The following is a 12,127-nucleotide window of genomic DNA, read 5'->3' on the forward strand; positions in this document are numbered from 1 at the left end:
ACCACACTTCACATATATTTCCACTTTTTGGTAGATTTGAGGTCAAATGAATGACGATTTAGTAGTCCAAAATTTTTTGTAAATTTTAATAGAAGATCGGTATTATATAACAAATAATATAAACAAAATGAAAATGCAAAATGAAGACAGTCCATAATATAAACATTTTAGTTTTATTTTAGTTTAAACCACGTAGAATACATTGATTAAGTAGTAAAGGTAGATTTTCGATAGTATCTTAAACACGGTCTAGTAGATTTTAGTAGAATATAGCAACGTTTTTGATATATCGAGTCATGAGTGATTTAAGAGTGGTCACACTGGAGCTATCCAATGTACTCAAAATCCGTCAATGCGATGCGGCCCGGTCCGGCAATAGTGTGCGCAAAATGCGCTATAGCCTATACGCATTTTGCGCTGCGCTAAGACCCGATCCGCCCCGGCATGCCCCAGCACGCGTACCTTAATTCTACCTCTGTCTGTCTATCTCCAGCCTGTAACTTCAGAACGGCACTAGCTAGCTTTCACAGATTACCTAATTATTTCTGTTGCCGATATAACAACAAATACTAAAAACAAAATAAATTTAATATTTAAGGGGTGCTCCCATACAACAAACGTGATAATTTTAACATTTTTTGCTCGGTATCAATGATGACAACAGGTAGCAACCTAAAATGGTTACAAAATACTAAGTTTTATTTACATTTTATTAATTAGTAATAAAATTTAATTAAAATTAATAATTAAGGGGGGCTCCCATACAAAAATCACATTTTTTCCTTTTTGAAGCTGTAGTGGTACCGCGGAACCCTTCGTGCGTGAGGCCAACTCGCACTTGGCAGATTTTTATATACAACGTGACATTTTAGTGGTTGTTAATTTCCCGCAGCAGAACGATTTACCTATAATAGTAGTATAACTATCGAATAATGCAAGAGTGCATGCAAGTTTTTTTTGTGGTGTGTCTTCGGTTTTTATTTGTTTTTCTACATGTTAGTAAGTACCTACAAATTACAATGTACATTAAATACAAACAGTTTGCGGATGACTGAACAAGAGTATTATAATGATATTATGCGTTTGAATTGATTGATCAACTCCTGGGATAATTTCATGACACAATGGCGTTATCAATATTTTGATAACGCGCCTGTTGCTGTGATAACGTGACGCTGGGTGATAAGTGATTACATCTGTTTTGCATAACATTATCACACAAATTTGGTAAGTGTACGAATTTGAACCTAGTTTCAAGCGCAGAAATTTTATTTTGCATGTTTTACGAAATGGTCTCTTAATCAGAGTTGACATTATCGTATCAAACATAAAATTCGCGTGTCTCGGTGATTGTCGCAATTAAACTCCTTTGAAAAAGTACTGTAACAGACATTTTTGCGTAAGTATACTAATTAACAAAATCGAATAAAAATAGATTTTCAATACCCAAACCTTTTGTATGGAGCATGGCATACCTAAAGTTATTATTGTGTACAGCTGTCTGTACACCTATCATACGGCAATCGACACAAAAATAATTAAAAACAACAAATAACCTTTGACAAAATGTCGTAAATGATATACTTTTTGAAATATTTTAGATTGTATATCTAAAATGTTATTTGTTTTACATTTTCAAACTGAAGTAACTCAGGAAGTACCTATACAATTTACTACATTTTTTCAAAGAGTATTGATTATTTGTAAGCATCTCAAGCAGTATTTAAATCATTAGTTCATCCTTACATGCTCAATTACTTTAAAAACAGCAGGAGTCAAGTTCAGCACGGTTTTATTTTTAAGAGATCAACGCAAACTAATCTTCTATCTGCAACTGATTTGATTGTGACACCAAAGAATCTAACTTTTAAAACTAAAAGTGATAGTCACTGTAGAAACACTAGAAATAGGCACAAGCTGGGAATACCAGTGATCAGACTTAGCAAAATCTTTAAATACATTGACCTTTAAAAGATAAGTATATCTTTTAAAGGTCAATGTATACGCCTTAAGCCTTTACAATAAAACCCCGGAAAACGTTCAAAATATAACAATTAATAAATTTAAAAATTTAAAGAACGTTTTTGTGCCGAAGCCTACTTACTATACGGTCAATGATTTCCTAAACGATGGTACATCTTGGGAGTAGGATGGCTGCTTGCAAGGCTGCTTCTACATCTATACTAATATTATAATATTATAATTATTGGGAAGAGTTTGTTTGTTTGTTTGAACGCGCTAATCTCAGGAACTACTGGTCCGATTTGAAAAATTCTTCCAGTGTTAGATAGTCCATTGATCGAGAAAGTTTATAAGCTATATTTTATCACGCTAAGACTAATAGGAGTGAAGAAATAGAGGAAAATGTGGAAAAAAACAGGGGAAATTATATGAAAGGGCCTATTTGAACGCGCTAATCTCAGGAACTACTGGTCCGATTTGAAAAATTCTTCCAGTGTTAGATAGTCCATTGATCGAGAAAGTTTATAAGCTATATTTTATCACGCTAAGACTAATAGGAGTGAAGAAATAGAGGAAAATGTGGAAAAAAACAGGGGAAATTATATGAAAGGGCCTATTTGAACGCGCTAATCTCAGGAACTACTGGTCCGATTTGAAAAATTCTTCCAGTGTTAGATAGTCCATTGATCGAGAAAGTTTATAAGCTATATTTATCACGCTAAGACTAATAGGAGTGAAGAAATAGAGGAAAATGTGGAAAAAAACAGGGGAAATTATATGAAAGGGCCTATTTGAACGCGCTAATCTCAGGAACTGCTTATCCGATTTGAAAAATTCTTTCAATGTTATATAGCCTATTTATCAAGGTAGGCTATAGGCTATACTTTATCACGCTAAAACTAATGGGAGCGAAGAAATAGAGGAAAAATTTGGAAAAAACAGGGGGAATTATATGAAAGGGCTTATTTGAACGCGCTAATCTCAGGAACTACTGGTCCGATTTAAAAAATTCTTTCATTGTTCGATAGCTCATTTATTGAGAAAGGCTATAGGTTATATTTTATCACGCTAAGACTAATGGGAGCGAAGAAATAGAGAAAAATGTGGAAAAAATGGGGGAAATTATTTGAAAGGGCTTATTTGAACGCGCTAATCTCAAGAACTGCAGGTCCGATTTGAAAAATTCTTTCAGTGTTAGATAGCCTATTTATTGAAAAAGGCTATAAGCTATACTTTATCACGCTCAGACTGATAGCAGTGAAGAAATAGAGGAAAACGTGGAAAAAACGGGATAAATTAAATAATTTCCCTTTCAAATGAAAGGGCTTATCTCACGAACTACTCGAGCAATTTTTCTGTTATTTGGCACAGATAAGAAATATACCATGTGAAGGATTATAGGCAATTTTTTGAAGACTAATTATTTTTCTGTGAAATATCTAATTTACGCGGGCGAAGCTGCGCGGAACGTTATATTTCGCGTGGTCACGACATCACGCGTAAACGGCTGGACCCATTTTGCTGGGTATAAAGATACGGTACTTTGAATCCCGAAAAAGAACAAAGGATACATTTTGCCCCGGAAAAATGTACGGTTACTGCACAATATAATTTTATGATTTGCGCGTAAACTATTCAATCTATTTTGATGGAATTTGGTATACAGATACTTTGAGTCTCGGGAAAGGACGAGGAATACTAATTTTGTCCCGGAAAATGTGCGGTTCCCGCACAATAAACTTTTATAATTATCGCCTTTACTATTCAATTTATTTTGATGAAATTTGGTATGGCAATACTTTCAGTCTCGGGAAAGAACAAGGGATACTTTTTATCCCGGAAAATATACAGTTCCCGCACAATAAACTTTTATGATTCTCGCCTAAACTATTTAATCTATTTTGATGAAATTTGGCATGGAGATTGGAGATACTAATTTGAATCTGGGACAAGGAATGTTTTTTGTCCCGGAAAAATGGGCGATTCCTACACAATATACTTTTCTGATTTGCGCGTAAACGACTCAATCGATGTACGGGAACAACTATAAACTAAAGGTCACGCGGACGAAGTCGCGGGCAACAGCTAGTATTGAATATTTTTGTACAATAAAATATAATACTTGGGATGTGATCTACTATGCTAAGGCGGACGAAGTCGCGGGCAACAGCTAGTCTATTATATATGTCATTTACAATAATTATGTATTCATGTTGACTTTCTATAATGTATATAGATTAAGTTAGGTATTTACATTGTAAATTTAATTTTTTTAAAAGACAAATTTTCCACTTTTTTACTAAAAAGTGGTCCGGTGCGAGTTTCTTACGCCGCACCGGTTCTTCTCGCCGGGTTAGTTCCCGAACCGGTGGTAGGCAACATGTAGTTCAACGTTCTGAAAACATTTGATTCAAATTTATTCAGAAATAAAACAATTTTTATTTTATTTTATTGATTGACGCTGTTGATAAAGGTTTTGTAGTTGACGCTATCGACAGTAAATAAATAAGTCTATGATTTAAACTGATTTCTTTAAAGGCTGTACTTATCGATGGATTTAAATCGCAATCCTTTGTCTGTATTTCTGGTGTGCCACAGGGGCCCATTTTGGGCCCGCTTTTGTTTGACATTTTCATCAATCAATGACCTATGTGACTACATTGTTTACTCTAAAGCGTTTGCGGACGACCTAAAATTGTCTCATGTTATTTTCCTCCTTTTTTCATTCCGTTTTTGCGGATGGCCGCACATATAAATTGCACGAGACGTTTTTGACGATATTTTGACATTCTTTCTCCCCCACGTCACAATGAAACTTTGCTGCACCACCTCACCCTAAATACCTTGCATAATTTGTGGATGCTCCCTTACATACAATTTTATAAAAAAAAGATATAGGATCTTTAATAGAAAAATATATTATAGGATCTGTAATAGAAAATATATAGGATTTTTAATACAAAAATATATGGGTCTTCAATAGAAAAATATATAATAAATATATAATAATATATAATAAATAAGTACCTATATGAAAATATATAATATTTCCCTATTAAAGATAACTTTAGTAGAAAAAGATGTCTTTAATAGGGAAATAATGTAAACAGAGGATATTTACTTGAAAAATATAAAGACGATCTTCATTAGAAAAATATAAGGGACCTTTAGTAGGCAAAGATATAGGATTTTTTCTCCCACTTTAAGTCTATTTTTTATTTGCAGGTAAAGGTCCCGGTTACAAGAGCCCGCTGGAGGCGTTCCACAAGGGACCACGTGAACAGCTGATGTACGTGGTATGCGTCCAGCCGGACCTCACCAAGCAGGACTACTTGGCCACTGTGGATATTGATCCAGACTCCCCTACGTACAGTCAGGCATGTCTTTAACCAACTACTAAAAAGCAGAAGGTTTTACATTCTCCTGTAATTACAGGCAGTTTTTTTACCCTTCGTTTTGAATTCGCTGCTATCGGGTAAAAATGTATCCCTACTTCCATTGTTCATGGCATTAGGTGTGGACAGCTGAACTGATTTGGACGATTTTTTTCGCTGATGTAGTACACCACAAGATATCCTTAATTTGGCCGAATTTTTATCACCACACAAGAATTTACGATTCCAGTAAAATTTTATTTTGCACGATATTTTAAGGAGACTGAGTGTCAACGTATACAGTAATATACAAAATAATTAAATAGTCCCGGTCTTCAATCATAGCAAAATGTATGATTTCGCATTGGAACATCTAACTCTTCCTCCAACTTTGAAATAACATTCAAACTTCGCTTACATTCAGAATTAGTCTTAGACATATTCGGGACTGTCCAAACGTGGACAGCCAGAGTAAACAGTCGCTTGAACAAGCCGAACTAGGTTACAACTTCAACACTATTGGACTTAAGAAAAATACCACGCGTTATTTCAGCAGCTTAACCCTAAAATGTATTCAGTATCCGAACACTGAATACATTTTAGGGTGCTCAAACGATTGTTGAAAAGTTGACATTAGATTGAAATAGCTATGTAATTTTGTGGAATTTCTTTAACTAGGCCAGTGTTGAGTCAGTAAAATTTGGTTCAATGAGTAGGCACTTAAAAGTACTTTACTTTTTGTGAGGGTGATAAATAAACAATTCTTATTTCTATAGCTCCTCCTAATATTAAATTATAAAGTTAACGATTTTTCAATAGAAAGAGCACGCTACACGAGCTTATATTCACACATACTTGTATTTGTTACTTTTAAGATCTACTAGACGTGTAGACTGCAGTTAGACCGAAGTAGACCAAGTAAATGTCACCAATAAACATAATTTTAGGACACAAAGTTTATTCAATACAGAAAATGCAACATTAACTGAATAAAGCCAATAAAGAACAGTGTAATAAATATTCTGAATAAATAAAACTGGCAATAAAAATAAATTAGTTGAGATATATTTAGTACAGTTCAGAGTTATTTTGCCTCGAGTTATACAAAATTGGTCCTCATTCCGTCTGGATAAAAGTCAGGGACAATATTTGTCGTTCTGTCTAGGTCTGGCGCTGTCGTATTGAGGCAATAACGTTCCGGTAATCCGCCAGATTCATCTATGAGTCTGTACCTTTTGTTAGATAAATTAAATTAATCCGGTATCATAGTTTTTGCTTAATTAAATCTTTCATTAGAATGTGCATTTTGTATGTTATTAGTTTTGTTATTTTATGAACAATCTTTTATTATTTTGAATTGTTTAGTTGTTCTCACGAGGTATTCAATTTTCGTTTGGTTAGTTGAAAATTTTTTTTGGTTTGTAAAATGTAAAGAGTCAGCATTGTCCGCATGGCGACCATTAAATACTTATAGAGGGTTTCTTTCTACGTCAGATATCAGAATAGAAAAAGTATATTAAACAGATTAATAACGGCAGTCTTCTAGTCTGTACCCAAAAATCTGACAGTTTATCAATTTATCGTACATCTACTGACGGTAACCTGCAACGAAAGCTTGATTCACGACAAAATCCGGACCGAATTTTTGCTGGAAGTAGATAGGTAATCGTATTTATTTCAAAGCCTTTTATTTGGTTCAGGATCAATCCGTATGAGGAAGAAAATAAACAAAGTGTACACCGAAATTGTGCAGCTCTGCATCTGTATGATTGAATCTTGTTCAAATACGTAAGCCATGCCGTTGCGAAATACTTTCAACAAAACGACCATAAATTTCCCAGAGAACTATCGTGCCATGAAATAAATTCGTTTCGTGAAATATTGCTCGAGATTGATATGAATTTTACAAATATTGTTCGCGATGTGCTGAATGGTGCCGGATTTAGGCTATCTACAACTTATCTGACTGATAGAGTATGGAGTATCTGTCGGATAAGTTGTGAATAGCATATCTGGCACCTCTCAGTAAGTGGTGAAACAGGCTGTAAGGATGGAGAAATTCTATAAACTTATATTTTGAAAAATTAATTAGGCATTAGGATAACTAATATTTTTGGATAAGCATTTTATTCTAACGCTATGTAGAGGTTTATAACCACGGTATTTGTGTAAGAACATTATTACTTACATATAAGGTAATGCTTAATACAATAAAAAGTTCTAGAAAGATTTCCGACAACTTCCACGGATCAAATAAATTTTACCGTAGTATCCGTTTTTAATTCGGATAATTGGATTTATCCAGGTAATACACCGGACGTACACGGGTTCATCGGGCGACGAGTTGCACCACAGCGGGTGGAATGTCTGCTCCAGTTGTCACGACAGAGCCGATCTGAAAAGGGACCTACTGATACTACCTAGCCTTCATTCGACCAAAGTATTTGTCGTCGACGTCGGGACCGAACCCCGCAAACCCGAGCTGTATAAAGTAAGTCCCATTTTCTGGATTACATTTGGATTTTAGATTGAAGGCTTTGCTGAATTTTTGTAGGTACTATCTGCTATGAAAGGTAGACCATCGGATTAATTTCCCTTACTTTGGTGTTCTGGGAAGGTTTTCTATTTTAATTACGGCACGTTGTAAAATTATATTACGCCATTTTGTTGACTACCGCCTAAGGGCCTTGTTACACCTATCGGGTAGAATGCCGAGAGCACCGAACTAAAATAGTCTCGTAAACCTTTATCCGGATAAGATTTAAATTCGCTTTAAGAATGAGCGAAATGCCAGCAAAACTATTTGATAGTATCCGAGGAAGCAATTTACGCCGAGCCATAAAAATTCTATAGCGGTCTCTTACTTAAAAACTTGACTACGACCGGGTACAAGAATCTTGTTTGTATGAAACTCGTAAAATTTTTATGTCAACGGAGTTTCAAAACTTTTTTAATTTCACCTTTTTCATTTATCCGATATAAAATAGGTTGTAAGTATTGCTTGTTGGATGAAATTAAATGAGGTATGAAATTGGCTGTTATATTTCCTTTTATGTTTCTTGCGATTCCTTTTTTAATTTAACTTTTATATCGAGTTTTACATTCTTGTTGCCCGGTAAAATTCTTTATTTCGTCATTTACTTTGGTTGCTGAATAAAAAGAAGCACTTAACACTTCAATTAACTGCAAGGATATGCAAAATATCTAAATTCAAAATCTTATCCTATTTCAAATCTAAGGTTAAACTATCAATATGCAATCCTAGGTTTAAAAAAATCAAAATCTAGTTAAAATCTAAATTGACTTCGCTTAACACTAAACTACCGTTATTAATCGTGATTGCGGATTAATTTTCCATCGATAGTCGCTAAAGTTGAACCCTGGGAATAGTTCCTGAGCTATGTCGGGAATTATTCAATGCACCGTCGATCACTTGGTCGCTAGCTTAATTGTTATTCCGTCGATCGCATAGTTCGCAAGTATAACCTCCAAATTCGACTGAATTCGTGCACCAACTTTTAACACTGAACGATGCTTGAATTATTGCCTCTGAATTACACATGTTTTCAAAACGAGATTGATTGGAGGTCATGTAATGCAATTTCTTTTGGTATAAACCTCCCCTTTTAACCCGTCGATCGTGGAAAAACGAGACAATAGAATTTCTATTGTGTCTCGGTCACCGGTGACCGTAATATGGGCCTTGATGAATTAAATTAACTAGAGATCGCCCAATGGTCGAAATTCGACCTTAGTTTCATTTCTAGATTTCAATTCATTTCATCCAATTCGACATTAGGACTACAGACTACTACTACCTATATTTTGTGAAAAAATATTGATTTTTTTCAACTCTTGTCTCTGGGACTCAGCTGATCTTAGACTGGCCGTGTAAGCATTGTCTAATAGAACCTCCTTGGATTCAATAAAAAAACTATACTCCATTTTTTATTTGTCACCTTGTTGTTAACAGACTTCAATCACAAATAAAAGAGTATAATTCGTATGTATAGGCTTGTCAATCAAAAATCTGTAATTTTTCCTTGTGTGTGTGTTGTAGTGTGTGTAATGTTTTATTTGTTAAAAAAAATGTAAGATAAAAGCATAATTTTAAAATAATAATTATTACCTCGATGCACTCCTTCACCATAAAAACTATAACTGTGCAAAATTTCATTCACCTACGTTTCCCCATTTTTTGTCGAAAGGGATACATAGTTTTTGGCTCACGTATTAATATATAGATGAATAATAATAGTATGTTGGTATGATAATAATTATCTAATCAACTAGTGATTCAATAATTGTTTCTAGCTTTGCCGTTTACGTAATGCTTTCTTATTTTTAATATACAGACTGTAGTCTATATCTATTATAGGCTATTATAAGCCTGTAATACTTATATCATAAATAAGTTTAATACTGTTTCTAATGACATTAGCAGCATTAGGCTTTATATTATAGGCCTCTTGGATATCTCTAGTGGCGCGGCGAGTGACAGATTCAGGCAACACGTGGGTCAGAGTAGACAGAATGATATGTCTATTGTGCGTGGGTGTCAGTGTGCGATCAGCTGTGAAATACTTATAATAATAATAGTTTACTAGTTAAAAATGAAAACACGTTGAAAACGTTAAAAAGTGCTCTGAATAAAGAAAATATGTGCGGTACGAGGTACTGTTGTGTTGTGCAAAAATTCCCAATCTCGGATTCGTAAATTAACGTTTTATTCGTTTCTGAGACGGAATTGGGAAACGTATCGAAATCAACATGCCGATTATTAATCATGCGTAAATCTAAATCTCGCATGAATATTTCTAAAATATCACGTGCAAGTTATTTTTAATATCATTGTTTTATGTATAATAATATATTGTAATTGAAAAAACTATATAAATAAAATTATTGTCGGTTCAATATTTATTACTTATTCCTTCAATATTCACTTTCGCTTTTATAATATTTTCATATAAATATACTAATTACTGATATTACCAATTTACTAATAATATTATAAGTGCGAAAGTGTCTCTGTCTGTTACCTCTTAACGCCTAAACTGCTGAACAGATTTTGCTGGGCATGGATAACAACATAATATATTCTTAAGAATCCCGAAAAAGGACATAGACAGTGGCGTAACTATAAGATCCGAGGCCCGTGGCAAATTGATGGGGCTCTATCAGTAAAAATCGTCACGTTTATAATAAACAATATTATGTACTTAAAAATTTTTGTCCATTTGGGTCGGGGCCCGTGACATTTAGCCAGCCCTATATTTACGCCACTGGACATAGGATACTTTTTGTCTCGGGAAAATGTACGCGGTTACTCCGTTGTGCAAGAGCTATGGCACAACGGAGTTGCAGGCGTCATCTAGTAAATTTATTATATTACATATTAATCATAAAAATCAAAGAAAAATTTCTTTGATAATGAATTACATCTGCATTTTCCATTTTTATTTTGCATGTATGGATGAAAAGTTGTTGAAAATATATTTGTTTAGATTATTCAATACATAGCTCCACTTTCACGTCGTACAGTCGATTACCTACTCTGGTCTGTGGTATTACTTGTACACGGATGATTCGTTCTCCATCATCATGGATTTCGAAGACTTCATGAACATGATTGCTTTGGAATTAGTTTGTGCTCTATAATTTTTTATTAGGTAAACAACCTGTTTTTAGTGATAAGTAATCCCACCAAAAACATTTTCATGTAAAAATGTTGCCAAGATGAGAACATAATATTATAGTTGGTCGTGTCAAAAAGTAGTGAGATCTCATGTAGAGCCAAGTTTCTAACATTACATACTCAACCCTAAATCTAAAAACCTTAATTTTACCCTAAAGCACGGCAAAATATTTGATAATAATATTATAATGTGTCAGCCGCACAAGGAGAATCTATAAACTCTACACATTAGTCAAAATCGGTGGCCTGGCCTTGCGCGCTTCGCTTGGCTCATCTTTGCGGGGGCACTCCCGTGCCCCCAGATAACTAAGAAGATGATCTTATAAATAAATACAAAGTAAAAAATCATATTCAATGAATTTGAAAGAATATTTCATGATCGTGTATATTTAAGTAAATATAGCTTCCGATAAGTACTGATTTTCCGCGGAAAAAGTCTGCGGAAATATTATGAAGTCCATAATCAATAATAATTGGGCTCATTACTTTTTATTGTGCTAAAAATATAAACAATTACCAAAAAAGTGCAGTGACTTGTATGAGAATCATTTGAGAAAAGCGCCCGTGAGTTTCCTCTGTCAACCGACCCGCGGCGTTGCCGTAGCTTAGCAACGATATCCAAGAGGTCTATAGACTAGAGAGTTCCTTCGAATTGCACCACCTCTATTAACACAAACGACTCGACAACTCGTATTTGCTCGTCACTTAATTTGGCACTTAATCTATTTGATCCTCTATGTCGTTATCAGGTAATAGAGGGGTCCGAAATGAGGTCAGTGAACTGTACGTTCCCGCATACCGCACACTGCCTGGCGACGGGAGAGATCATGATATCCACCATGGGAGACAAAGACGAGAACGGCAAAGGGGACTTCGTGCTCATCGACGCGAAAACTTTGAAAGTGACAGGTAAGTGGCTCGGACAGATTTGACATGGGGTAGATTTGCCGGTCGTTGGCGTAAGGGTTAAGGTTTTAGTGTGTGGGAATGCGTTGTAATGGATGAAGACATTATTATTTTAAGTCTTAAATGTTAACCGTATTCATGAATGCAAAGTTTTGTTATTAATTTGCATTTTAATTTTGCAGTCACT

The 12,127-nt window shown here is 34.6% G+C and overlaps 1 protein-coding gene across 1 annotated transcript in view; it reads left to right on the plus strand.

The window, feature by feature from the left end:
* Window positions 1–12,127, plus strand: part of LOC121739012 (selenium-binding protein 2) — a 28,545-nt gene that overhangs the window by 8,499 nt on the left and 7,919 nt on the right. The window contains exons 2-4 of the mRNA XM_042131317.1: window positions 5,188–5,339; window positions 7,642–7,827; window positions 11,784–11,943. Of these exons, the coding sequence (XP_041987251.1) occupies window positions 5,188–5,339; window positions 7,642–7,827; window positions 11,784–11,943 (498 nt within the window). The remainder of the gene's footprint in view (window positions 1–5,187; window positions 5,340–7,641; window positions 7,828–11,783; window positions 11,944–12,127) is intronic.

The sequence above is a fragment of the Aricia agestis genome, chromosome Z (genome assembly GCF_905147365.1).
Source record: "Aricia agestis chromosome Z, ilAriAges1.1, whole genome shotgun sequence".
Lineage (NCBI taxonomy): Eukaryota > Metazoa > Arthropoda > Insecta > Lepidoptera > Lycaenidae > Aricia > Aricia agestis.